Here is a 13,710-nt window from a genome sequence, read left to right as displayed (position 1 = left end):
GTCTCCTTCTTCCAGGAGTATTTTTTAATTTTGAGAGGTCATGAACTTGTTAAAGTAAATGTTCCTTATTTTATTGAATGTTTTACATTGTTATTTCTCTCTCTCTCTATCTCTCTCTCTCTCTCAGAAGTATTTATCACCCATCACTTATGTGCAGTACACTTATTTATCTATATATCACTTATGTGAAACACTACACCTGCGTACCAATGTGGAGTATTATTTATATTTGTATATATTTTTAATTCATCTCTCTTTTATCTTCCTTTTTTGTCTCATTTTATTATGTAGTGTAATTGGAACTAGAGCTCAAAGAAGTCAAATTTCACCGTCTTCAGTGTTGCCATCTGCTGTGTTGCTGTGCATGTGACAATAAAACCTCTTTAATCTTGAATCTTCAACTAAACAGTGGTGGAATGTAACTAAAACAATACTGTAGTTATGAATAAATTAGAGGTACTTTTGCTTTAAGTATTTCCATTTTATGTTTCTTTCTTTTTTACTTCTACTCAACTACATTTGATGCTTCAGAAACCCTGAACCAGAAGTGATCTAGGAAAGACTGCCTTTGCTGTTAGTGTAGCAATGTCATGGCGTAATCTGCAATCTCACCTAAAAATCATATGTACTTTTGTATAATTTCTTCCATGTTACTTCAAGAACCTTCTCAGTAATCTTTCTCTGCCTGCTTGTGGCTGCTGTCACTGAGCCTACACATTGTATATTGTCTAATTTCTGTTTTATTAATGTGTTTTTCCATCTTTGTTACATTCTTTGTGATTTCATTTGACTGTAAACAGGGCATTGTTGTAAAAGAGCATATACTAAGCCAACCTACCCTGTATAAATAAAGATTAAATACAATAAATAAACATTTCGGAGGGAAATATTGTACATTTTGCTACATTTATTTACAGCCACTCAAATATAACTCAACCAAATATAACAGTAAAATGCTTCTTGTACATGAATCCATCAGTAATAATAATTCAACAATATGCTAATACTCACAAGGGCTATTATTTTTCTGAATTGAGTACCTTTTTTGATACTTTAAGTAAGTATATTTCTTTAATAATGCTTACATACTTTTACTTAAAGTACCTGTCCTAAAAATTATGTTTTGTTTATTGTGTCTTCACTGGATGTTTGAGCGACTATCACAATACATCATATGTTATAAGATAATTGCATGTTTTGTGTGAACAATCTGAATCGGCAGAGTAGTTATATTACAGTGTAAATAAAGGTAGTGAAATAAAATAATGTTTTCCAGTTGTACATCATGCTTTTATGCTGAAGCAAAAGCGTACATTTCCTGTCACAGACTTATTCTCTCTGGGTTGCTTGACGAGTAATTAAAGGACCATTGCTATTTAATTTGCTCTACGTATGTTCCAGACTCAACCTTACAGGTGTGAAGGCTTCAACTATTTGGGCATGTTTCAGACAACAAAAATTATGCTCAATACCAAACATGATCAACAAACTGAAAAATGACATCATTTCAAAATGTGCCTGCAAAATATTGTCCTATGAGAAATGTCTACTTAGAATACATAAAGAGATCATTTTACTTCCCTTTTACTTGCAGACTTTTATTAGCTATTGCATATAGTTATTTCTAAAACGTTTGAGTCATTACTTTATTCATTGTAACTGCAGACTATTGTGCCTGGAAAGCTCATTCAGTATGAGTGAAAAAAGGTTAAAAGATAGACCAATATTCAGACAGCTCATATGATAATAGAGCCAAACCATTAAGCAGTAAGTCACTGTCAAAATACTAATGGAGAATATAGGCTACTGTTATAAAAATAAAAATAAAAAAAGATTCATCTGTAATAAAACCACTGAATATCTTTTCAAATAGCGATAAAGGGCTACAGTACTCACATTAAAAGGGAAAAGTCTAATTTCACAGTAATAACCCTTTCTTCCACGAAGACCTCAATATTCATCTTTTCTGAGTGTTTAATGCAACAATGATATTTTAACCATTACTCAACACTGTCAACACCTTGCAGAACTTTGTCAGCATTTCAACACTTCAATGTAAATACAACAGAGCACATCATATGTGCACATAAAAACGGTAATGCAGAGATAGCATTAAAGTATTTCCTGTAATAGAGTTTCTCATTCTTTTTCCATGTTTGAAACAGGATTTTTTTATTAAAAAGCATAAAGATGAGTGATGTGAAAATGTTAGTAAGGTGTTTGAGAATAAAATCTGGTAGTCTAGAATAATTTAAAAACTTTTCCACCTTGCATATTGGGACACTTCACACACCACACGGTTTTGTTTTTGTTTTTTTTAATTGAAACTTTATTTATCATAAGACATTCCATTTAATCACAGTCCAAATTACAATAAAATAGTCCAAATTACAATCAAAAATAAATAAAGGCAATTCTATATGTTTAAAATATGATTATAACAATTGATTGTAGGTTGAATTAATGTAATGTGGGACACCTAAGCTCAAATGCATCTATCTCCTCTTCTAACAAATGCTAATGAATAGGACTGCTGGGGTGTCATGTTATTGAAATCGCACATGTGATGCCATAGATTGGGGCCGGGCAATCTTGAAATGTCAGTAACATTTCAAGAATTTAGATGGATGGATGGATGGATGGATGGATGGATAGATAGATAGATAGATAGATAGATAGATAGATAGATAGATAGAGTACTTTAATAATCCCAAAGGGAAATTAAAGTGTTACAGCAGCCACTCGACATAGATTAAAATATAAAAACAATGAGGTAGGTAAAAGAAACATAGACAATTAAAGGCTAAATTATATACAATAGCTAAATAGACTTAACTCAAATATAAAAAATAAATAGGATAACTAAAAATAGAATATAGACTAGAGATATAACCATAATTGATTAGTCTAAGTAATTTAATGTTAAGGATTATTGTTACTGTACATTCATTGTGTGAATTAAGGTGATTTAGACCTTTCAGCATAGATTTTTCAGCCTCACAATGAGTGTCCCACTTTTTAGCCTGAACTGTCCCACTTTAGAAAAGGCTCATAACCTGGGACAATTTTGCACAAGAAACATTTTTATATTTGCCATTCCTTCTCCAAATGTGATATCTTCTTTCTCTTATATGATATGATTGGAAAACACCCTAGGGATTTCAGAATGGTATTGGGCGGGGATAAAATTATTGGCTTCATATCGAAATATATTGCTGAAGTGCCAATTGCAAAAACTGTTCCACATTACTCTAATTCACCCTACATAATATGTTCTTTTTGTTTCGAAATCATTGAGAAAATAATGGTAATGTCTTTGAAAAACGACATTTGTGAATAAAAAACGTACCCATTGTGATCATAACATTAAAATAAAAATAAATTTTACACACCACCACACACTAAAAGCTGATTTATGGTAGGTCGCTTGACACTTTTGATAAGTGTCTCTCAACAGAAATTAAACAGTCGCACGACGTTTTTAATTCAAATTAATAATTAAGATTTCAGTCGTCTCCATGGTAACCAGGCGCTATCATCCAGTCGGTTTGTTTAGTTACATACTAAACTAGTTTAGGGACTAATTAAACATGGACGTTACAGGTTATCTAAGGCTACAGACCAAAATATCAATAAGGAAGTTCAGCGAAAACTACAACCTACATGGCGACGTTAGCAACACTACCCAATTACACTGCGCGACAAAATATGACGGTGTCCGCGACATAACAAAATTCTCCAGTTGCGCTACTTGAAAGTGTCGAGCTGAACTTTTTTTTTCTGTCGATAGTACATCAGTTTTGTCGAGCGGCACTTATCAAAAGTGTCGAGCGACCTACCATAAATCAAACTTTTAACCTGAGCTATCTTTGAGGACGCGTTATACAGTTTCAACGGGCACCTGGCAGTTAATCACAGTATTTTCCATATTGTAAGAGAACATCAGCCACTCTCCAGACTGTAAAGTCCGTTTCCATGGCAACGTGGACCCAAGTTCCAAACAGTCAACGCTTTGCACACAACAGTTTTTCTCCGCGTCCAAAATGTATTCAGAGTAAGTAAGAGACTATTTAATGTAGTTAAATAACAACTTTTGTGTAATTGCTGCGTTTTAAAGTTTTTCCTGAGACTAATTAGCGCCGTCATCTAACCACTCGTTGAGCTAAACTTGAGGCTTGCTAGACAAATTGACGGCAGCCAGCTAGCTAAGCTAAGTTACCGTTAATGTCAACGTTCATGAAGTAACAGTTAACCTAACAGCTAATGGCGATGCTCGCTCGTACAAGGTAATGCCAGAGAATTTGACATTGTGCTGGGTTTTGTTTCCATTTCCACTAGACCTTCTCCAGTTCTCATGAGTAACGATCTCCAACCGACAAAGTCTGGCAAGTACAACCGTTCATATTAACTTAGTTTAGTTGGTTCTTTCACGCTGGGAAGATGCTGCTACTTTGACCCCTACATTGGTCAAAATATTACGTTACAGGTGTTTTTCATATAAAGCAATAATTACAAATTGCATATTTTTCTTTCTTCACCTTGTGTGTGTGTGTGTGTGTGTCTGTGTTTTAACATTACAGGTATGAAAACAGGGTACCATGGCATAAATGGCCAGATCTCCCAGATCCCAGGACTTTCCCCAACTGTCAGCTCTGTTTGTGAGGAGAGGGCCCGTGGGAGGAGAGGAGGAGTCCTAGACAGTGATTCTGACTATATCAAGCTTGCAAAACAAGGAGGACACAAGGGTAGAGCCATCCTGTTTGCCTTGTGCCTACACATATCCATCTGGCTCGATTATGCCTTTTGCCTACATTTATTTTTGTCTTTTTTATTCATCCTTGTTGAACAGGACTCCTGTGGCATGAGGAGTCATTTACTTCTCAACCTATTTCCTACAAACCTCCAAACTGGTTCTGCACCTCATCAGAAGACAACAGCGGACCCAGGTACTTGTAACATGTGACATATTAGGATATACACTGAGTAGTTGCCACAGTTTATGATTAAAATACTTCCACCTCTATTACTAACATCTGCTGCTGCAAGTATTATTACTTGCTTCTTGTACTGCTAATATTCTACCACTGCCAGTACTGCTACTTGAAAGGACAAGTTCACAATTTTTCAAGTCTGTCTTAAAAACAGTTAGTTTCCCAAATGAACATTGAAACAGGTTTTTGTTGCCATAATCATTGCCCCTGTTCATACAGACCATTAGAAGATTCCTTCATAATACACTTACGATTGAAGTGATGGTGGATAAAATCCACAGTCCTCCAGCTGTGCAAAAATGTATTAAAAAGTTTATCTGAAGCTAATATGAAGCTTCAAATCAAGATATCTTTTTAGTGCCAAAGTCCCTCTTTAATACTTCCACTGCAGCTCAACAGGGAAACACTGTCCAAGGAAATACAAAGAGGGATATTTATGCTAAAAAAGACTGTAAATGTGGCAGATATCCACTTGATATGACTAGGTCAGACTGCTGAAACATCATATAAGCTTCAGATAATCTTTTAAATGCATTTTTGCACAAAATGACTGTTGACACACTGTGGATTTTGGCCCCCATCACTTACATTGAAAGCGCATTTGAAGGGGATATTTTAACAGCCAGTATGAACAGGAGGAATGATTACAGCGAGGAAAACCTCTTTCAGTGTTCATATGGTCACCTGACTGTTGTTTTATGACAGACTTGAAATTGAAGCACCTGTAACAAGCTTTCAAAGTCCTGTGAAATAAATAGAAAAAATAAACAGTAATAATCCGCTATTATAACAGAAAGATTTCTCTTCATTTTCTTCATTATGTATTCCAGCTATCAGTAGGTGACGGATACATTTCATATCTCTATATTGTGTTTTTCCATCAGCCTAATTACCATCGAAAAGAAGAAAAGCCCTGGAGCTTTTCAGCACATGGAACCACCTTTTGGGACTGACAATATGTCAGCTTGGGAGAGGGATGATAGCAGCAATGGCGAAGAGAAGGTAAACAGAGAATTGCCAGGACATTTAGAAAGTAATTTAGCCACATGAGCCATCACAGTATCAATTTATTGTATATTCTGTGCTGCTTTACACTGTTCTGACCCTTTTTTTTTTAAAGAAAAAAGTTGTTAGTGAAACTGCAGTGTTGCACACTTCATTCATTTGTTACTTGTTCTGGAAAACCTACTTTGTGCTTAAGGTCCATGTTTCTCAATGATTAACTGTAAAAGTAATAGGATACTGCCAAATTCTATGAAAAAAGAGATTATGATTATGTTACCCTGGTTTTTATTAATATTCACAAAATAACCACCACACACTGTAACTTTGTGTTCTGCAGAACAACAATGTTCATAACAACCAGATGGAGAATTTGCAGTCACCCAGTCATCATGAGACCAGCAAATTCAAGAGGATGTAAGTTGCTGTTTACACAAGATGGCGCTGTTGTTTTGTATCATGTTCAGTGATGGTGGCTGGTGTCTCAGAACGCCACCTTTTACAACTCTCAGCAAAAGAGAGCATAAAATAGAATGTATTCACAGACTAATGATCTTAATGATCTTATTCAATCGGCCTATATCAGCCATTTTTAATTGAAACTAAGTGAATGAAAGGAAAACATGGTTTTAGGAGTCATTACTGTAAAGCAGTTGTATCAATACAAAACATACTTAACCTAAAGTATAATTATTGTAAGTTTTCATGTGCAATTTAGTTAAATATGCATATAAATGTTATTAAAACGGTACTTAAGTGGCCTATTTATGTGATGTTTGGCATGTTGACTATGAGCAATTTCATAGTCTACAGGTGTTTTGTCAGATTGTTTGGGTTTCAACATTATATAATTTCATTAATATTTCAGTAATAGCAAGTCTGAAACAACATTTCAACATTAGTGTATTTCAGTGGGAAGTTTTAGTACATTCTAGTCTCCATGTTGTGGTGACTTAGCAGAAATGCTCATGGGCAGGCTGCAGTCAGGTCAAACGAAACAGCACACAGAGTAATGGTCTCTGGATGTTCACCTGACTGTTTGCTTTGGCTCACAGCTTGTCGGTATCAGTGCTGTGTGTTCCCTGTAGCTTTGGGAAAATGTCAATGACTTGTCAAGAACTGAAAATAATCTCTTATACAACACTGCAGAGACAAGAACATAAAGACTATGATCATACAGCGTGTATGGTTATGACACGGATGTTATGATAATTGTGAGTACACAAAGGATCCACTGCAAAAAAAGTTATTTAAGTCCTAAAGTCATATTTGTTAAAACAAGCAAAACAAAGGGCAGATGGGGTGAAATGATTTCACCTGCTTCCGGAACAAATCATCTCGTTTACAGTTATAGTCTTGCTGGAAGATATTAACTTGAGAGCCAATAGAACAGAGTCTAGAAATGTCCCGAAACAAGAGTGACTTACTGAGTAAAAAAATAATTATTGCTTTGTTTAAAGAAAAACAATTATTGTAGGCAGAGTTGGTGCTTCGTTACAAGATGAGGACAAAACTGACAAATGTAAAGAACAGTTGATGTTCCTGTGCTCTTCGTTTGAAGAATCGTTTGATGATGAGTTGCCAGATTTTGTCTCAGTATACAGTGTTGGGCTCATATTCAGTGTTTAAAGCGAGTCTCTCTCTGAGTTAATCTGAAAGGCAATACGTGGTGATGACAAAACATTATAACATTTGTAACTACAAAAGCAGCATTGTTTGATCCCAGAAACTGTGTTTCTGTTACATTTGTACGCAGAGTATTTGACAAGAAACCAGCTCCCGTCGACATGTCGAAGCTGTTGAGTTTTGGTTACGCAGATGACAACAAACCAACAGTCGACACTTTTGTGTCAAGTAAGTGGCACACTGTTTCTGAATGCACTTTGAGTTACTACTAGGTAATTAGATAAATCATTTCTTTTACTGCTTTTTCATTATGCTTTCAAAATCCATGTCTAGTATAATAAAAGGGAATGAAGCTAAGCTGGTGAGCAGTGTGTGGATTTTATGTGACTTAATAAATGAAAATCCATTATGAAATGAAAGGTTTCAGCCATTAAAAATGTATGATGCTTCTTGACAATGCCATGTAGGGATGAAAAATATTGCATTATTATTATTATATATCATTATATATTATTAATGAATGTTGTGATAGTGATGACGTGAATGTGTTTTCTATGTCAACAGATTAGAAGACTGCCAGTGTGTGGGACAAGGATGCACCATTTTAAATGTTTCCAACAGGATTATCTGTCATCCTCTTTTCTGACAACAATTTACTTGTATCCAGTCATGCTGAGCCACATCAAATGTTACTGAGTTTCACTTGTGTTGTCATTTCAGATGTGTTCCTCAAGTGTGAAACTGTTTCACTGAATTAAAGTTAGGACCTTTTATATTTATTGTGTCTGTTAGCGGTGCCACGTTAACTGTATTTCTTAAATAAGGAAGACACAAGTTGAGTCCTGTGTTAAGTTTTTTTGCTGTGTCTGTAACTCTGTAAAAGGTAGTTTATTGTAAGGAATGTTTGATAATTCAAATAAATTCAAAGTGATTCAACATTTATCTTATCATTAATCTTTTTTACTTTCGACTTTATACCAAAATTGGTATTTGCTCTCACAGACTGAAATTTGAATGTAAATAATTTATTACATAATATAGTAAGCAAATACGCAAATGTTGCCCCATTTTCTGGGACACAATAGAAACGTAATATTGCTCAAATGACAAAATGCATAATTTGATTTAGTTGATTTTTGCAGGACTCTTGTACACTGATGCGCATTTCTGTTGATTGTTCATTATGTTGGCTCTGTTTTAACATGCCAGCATTAGAGGTAATTTCTGTTCTTTGGAAATGCTGTATTTCATAACGTTAGGTAGACACAGCAGCTCATGTTATGGAAAGGTTAACTCATAAACAGCAGTTTACGTCATATCAGTTCTATTGGTTGCCGCCGGTATGGTCTGCTTTATGAATGTTTACAGACGCTGTGGAATTGGGACAATCATTTCCTATTTGATTGATCTTGCTCTGTTTATTTAGGCTGGGGGATGTTTTTGTGAGAGCGAAGACTCCTCTTTCTTGGACCAATCAGTGGCAAGGTCAGAGGTCACCACTATATCAGCTCTGCGGTGAGACATAACTCTTATTCGAAAAACAGCTGCATTTAGAATTTGAAGAACAGACTTTACAACTTGATTTCACTTTGTCTCCTGCAATCATGGCACCAATTCTACTGAACTGTATGGGGAATGATCACAAAGATTATATCAAGTAAGTATTTTGGAACCTTTCTCTTCAAAAAAGCCTTTTTCTTCGACATAATTATCATCATTGTGCTTGATAGTTCATTCAGAGCATATACTTAGTACACATTTAGGGCTCACTTTAGCCTTCAGTCCATGTTTTAATATGCTGCACTAAATTGCTCTTAGACAACCAGTCCAAGTGAAAAATCCCTACTTGGATACCATGGAGGAAGATATTCTCTACCACTTCAGCTTGAGCACCAAGACTCACAACCTCCCAGAAATGTTTGGAGATATTAAGGTTTGTGAAATAAAACCAGATTAAAGAAACACAATAACTCATACAAATGCTAGAAACCAGAATATAATTCTCTTTCTTTCTCTTTGTTTCCTGTAGTTTGTGTGTGTTGGTGGCAGCGCGAATCGAATGAAGGCCTTTGCCCAGTTCATCCACCAGGAGCTGGAACTGCCTGGAAACCCAGAGGAAATCAGAGATATCTGTGAGGGAACTGATCGCTACTGCATGTACAAAGTGGGACCAGTGCTCTCTATAAGTGTAAGTATTCCATAACCAGTTTGAACAGAACAATGACAAGTACTTCAAATATTACATTACTGGTGTAAAGATTAGTCCTTTCCTCTTGTTTGAAAATAATTTGTATCCTGATCTTGTTTCCATCTCAGCACGGTATGGGTGTTCCCTCAATCTCCATCATGCTGCATGAGCTCATCAAACTGCTGCACCATGCCCAATGCCGTGATGTGGTCCTGTTTCGCCTGGGAACATCTGGTGGAGTTGGTAAGAACATTTTTCCTGTTTTGAAAGTGATGGAAAACCATATTTTCACAAACCAATAATTATGTTGTAAAGAAGAAATCACTCCCTGTTTTTTCTGTCTTTTTTTCTGTGCGTGTTCTTCTTATGAAAAGTACTATTTTAAGATTTGTGCGTATGATGTAAACATACAGTATCTAGAATACATCTCATGTTAATGTCTGCTTGATACTGATTGTCAATAAAAAATAAATTACAAAAAAGAAAGTGATGGAAAACTTCTCCAAATGGTGCTTTCCTTGAATGACTCCTCTATCCTCACTAATAGTTTTAAAATTTCTATCTGCCGTGGCCTCCAGGTCTGGCTCCAGGGACGGTGGTGATCACGGATAAAGCGGTGGACTATGCCTTCCAGCCCCAGTTTGAGCAGGTGGTTCTGGGTAAAGTTATCACCCGCAGCACTGAGCTGGACGAAGGGGTGGCCAAAGAGCTTCTGCAGTACTCCTCCGAGCTGCAAAACTTTCCAACAGTGATCGGAAACACCATGTGCACCCATGATTTCTATGAAGGTATGAACAGCATCTCATGCTCAGGTTGTTTGTGACACCTACAGTACTGGCAAGAACTTCAACAGGTTCAATCCATTGGTCAGTTAGTGAAACATCCTGTGCTGTGCTCTCTCTAGGTCAAGGCCGACTTGATGGCGCTCTGTGCTCCTTCTCTCATGAAGAAAAACTGGAGTATCTAAGGAAAGCTTATGAAGCTGGAGTGAGGAATATTGAAATGGAGTCCACCGTCTTTGCTGCTATGTGCCGTGTGTGTGGCCTCAAAGGTATTTTTTTTATGTTATATAATGCAGAATATTCTGTATAGTGCTGCAGCTCATTAATGGTTTTGCAACCTATTGATGTCCATATTTATGATTAAAGATACATTTTGGAGAGTAAATGTCTACTTCATTTTATTAGTTACTTAAATATTAGTCATTAAAGATAAAAGTTGTAGAAAATAGTGTGTCTCTCACTTCTACTGACTCACCTGACTTTGATCCAATGACTTTCAACATGAAGAACAAGGACATTTCAAACACAATACTAAATGACTGTTATTCTCTTTTTTACCCCACAGCGGCTGTGATCTGTGTAGCATTGCTGAACCGCTTTGATGGAGACCAGATCACATCTCCTCATGATGTTCTGGTGGAGTACCAGCAGAGACCTCAGGTCCTGGTGTCCTACTTTATCAAGAAACGCCTGGGACAGATTGTCTGAGACCTCAACACCTATTATTGCAACCCCAGACCTCCCAAATGAGTGTATATAGCTTTGACTGATATGTGTATATACTGTACTTAACATGTTGATATATGCATTAGACACTTATTTAAAAAGTTAAGATTTCTTTGATGAAACTAAAATATTATGTATGTTGCACATGTATATGTAAGTATGTATTGTATATTTTACTATTTAATAGTTTGCAACCTATGTATGGTAATAATAATTTTCTAAATAATGTGCTCTGTATGTTGATTTTAATATTTGACTTTTCAACCTCTGGTAGTTTGTCTGTCAACAGTGAGGAACTATTGATTATGTTTTTGTCGTTGTCCAAGTGCAGAACTTCTAGATAATAATCAAGCTAACAGATATAGAGAATATTTCCTAACATCCTAAGGGGATGTTTGTAGGATTAAGAAACCCACTAAACATTTGAATGACTGGAATAAAAGTCAAGTTCCATAACATGTTAGGAAATGTGCACTAGTAGTGAAGGTTTGCAATCTGTTTAGTGACTTTTAGTTTTTCCCGTTGTTAGATGAGAGGCACATACAAATCCTTTCCTTTATGATACATAAAGATGGAATGGACCATCTCACAATGTATTTCAGTGATGAATGTGTTATTAAATACTCAGAGATGTATATTATATTTAGTGGTTTCTGTCATACAAGCTTGTTTATGCAATGTAAACCTCACATAAGAAGTCAATAAATATTGATCAGTGTGAAGAGGGGTCATTTTCATTTGTTGGAGGTACATGTTTATCATCAATCAGAGACACTGTACGATACCTATTGCTCATGAAGTGCTGTAGAGTATGAAACCTAAAATAAAAAATAATAATAGTGATCGTACTGTGTCATTTGGTGGTCAATACTGTAGCTGAAAAAGTACCTTGTCAGTCAGACTCGCTGTTGTAACTGTCCAGCTGTGAATCTGACAGTTACACATTCAGCTCAGTAAAAAAGTATTATTTATAATTCATATAATGCTCAATGCCAGAACAAGGCTCACTTGGACTTGACAGTGTGATCCCCAGCAACACCTCAGTCAGAATTTGAGTATGGATTTGGTGTCTCGTCGAGGGGGTTTGGGGGGCTTGATAACAGACAGAACCTCTTTGGCGTACTGGCTGTGTTGCAGACCAGCCTCCCGCAGAGCCTGCTCGACCCGCAATCTTGGATCAGACACAATCTGGAAAACAGATGTTAAAAAAACATCCGCAGTAAATAATACATTTCCTGCTGTTTCACACTATGCCTCACATCTAAAGGTTACAATTGTTTGATTTTATGTTTTACTACAGGTCATACTTGAAACAAGATTAATCATTAATCCTTCATGGTTTGGTTTTGGGGAAGAACATTTTCACAGTTTGACAATCATTAGTCATTGCCTGTAATACAATAACCAAATACTAACCTGTTTTCCACAGCAATGACAAAATTTCCCCCCCACACACACACAAGACTCTCAGTACACTGATTGACTAAGTGGCCTTGAGATAGATCAAGGCTGTGTAAAGGTCTCTATGATGAGGACAAACATTGTTTGACTAGCCAGTTGGCTTGCATAATTTATACCATTGCACGGGTCACCGGTCATTCTCACCCACAATCATGGGCATAGATTTGGGTATGGATGGTAAGGACATGTCCCTACCAATATCAAGGTGTTGCTGGATTGTCCCTTCCAATATTTTTACCAATCTCAAACAATCCGCTTTAACTCCACGTATTGTTAATGGTAAGATCTCTGCAGAGTTGCCAGGTTTGTGTGTTTTCTGCAAAAAAAAGTGTGCTATTATGATAAAGAGTGATATGGTGGATATGGGGGACGGCTGTGGCTCATTAGATAGAGCCGATCATCCACTAATTGGAAGATCAGTGGTTCGATCCCCAGTTCCTGCAGTCTGCATGTCGAAGTGTCCTTGGGCAAGACACTGAACCCCGAATTGCTCCAGAAGGCTGTGCCATCGGTGTGTGAGTGTGTGTGAATGATTAGAAAGTCCCCCTGATGAGCAGGCACCTTGCATGGCAGCCTTTGCCATCAGCATATGAATATGTGCATATGTGGGTGAATGTGGCATGTAGTGTAAAGCGCTTTGAATGGTTGGAAGACTAGAATGGCGCTATATAAATGCAGTCCATTTACCATACTCGACATAATGATCTGGCAACCCTCAACTTCAAGCTGTACGCATTGTTGACTAGCTGCAGCCCGGCAGCAGCAGCAGTAGTGGAGTCAGTGAGGCTGAAGATCTGAAGTGTTTAGTATTTATAATTTAAATGTTCCAAATGTCACAGAATTTAAAATGACTTCGCTGTACAAAACTAAGATCATTTGATATTATATTTAATTTCAGGCGTTAGGTGTTAGGAGCTAATTTGTGACTGTTGCT

General features: G+C 36.5%; 3 protein-coding genes across 6 annotated transcripts in view; 2 read left to right on the top strand and 1 right to left on the bottom strand.

Annotated features, from left to right (window-relative positions):
• Positions 1-3,732: 3,732 nt before the first annotated feature.
• Positions 3,733-8,555, top strand: LOC122991810 (uncharacterized protein C7orf57 homolog). The gene is made up of 8 exons (XM_044365165.1): positions 3,733-4,054; positions 4,339-4,385; positions 4,581-4,745; positions 4,850-4,946; positions 5,876-5,993; positions 6,334-6,410; positions 7,750-7,847; positions 8,184-8,555. Exons 1-8 carry the CDS (start codon positions 4,044-4,046, stop codon positions 8,186-8,188), a joined length of 618 nt encoding a protein of 205 aa, XP_044221100.1. The 5' UTR covers positions 3,733-4,043; the 3' UTR covers positions 8,189-8,555.
• Positions 8,556-8,782: 227 nt separating this feature from the next.
• upp2 (uridine phosphorylase 2) lies at positions 8,783-12,034 on the top strand. Its single transcript, XM_044365164.1, has 7 exons — positions 8,783-9,276; positions 9,438-9,552; positions 9,649-9,807; positions 9,936-10,050; positions 10,386-10,595; positions 10,712-10,858; positions 11,155-12,034. The coding sequence occupies exons 1-7, from the start codon at positions 9,224-9,226 to the stop codon at positions 11,295-11,297; spliced, it is 942 nt and encodes a 313-aa protein (XP_044221099.1). The 5' UTR covers positions 8,783-9,223; the 3' UTR covers positions 11,298-12,034.
• Positions 9,982-13,710, bottom strand: part of LOC122991808 (coiled-coil domain-containing protein 148-like) — a 31,846-nt gene continuing 28,117 nt past the window's right edge. For 3 of the 4 annotated variants that reach the window (XM_044365162.1, XM_044365160.1, XM_044365163.1), the window contains 2 exons: positions 12,324-12,503; positions 9,982-10,065 (listed from right to left, as the gene is read on the bottom strand). In XM_044365162.1, the coding sequence (XP_044221097.1) occupies positions 12,360-12,503 (144 nt within the window). In that variant the 3' untranslated portion in view covers positions 9,982-10,065; positions 12,324-12,359. Of the gene's footprint in view, positions 10,066-12,322; positions 12,504-13,710 lie in introns of those variants that run through there. The other variant, XM_044365161.1, reaches the window with a different exon arrangement.

Source organism: Thunnus albacares, chromosome 11 (genome assembly GCF_914725855.1).
Source record: "Thunnus albacares chromosome 11, fThuAlb1.1, whole genome shotgun sequence".
Lineage (NCBI taxonomy): Eukaryota > Metazoa > Chordata > Actinopteri > Scombriformes > Scombridae > Thunnus > Thunnus albacares.
The sequence above is the reverse complement of the archived record's forward strand: the minus strand, read 5'-3'. Positions and strand labels throughout refer to the sequence as shown.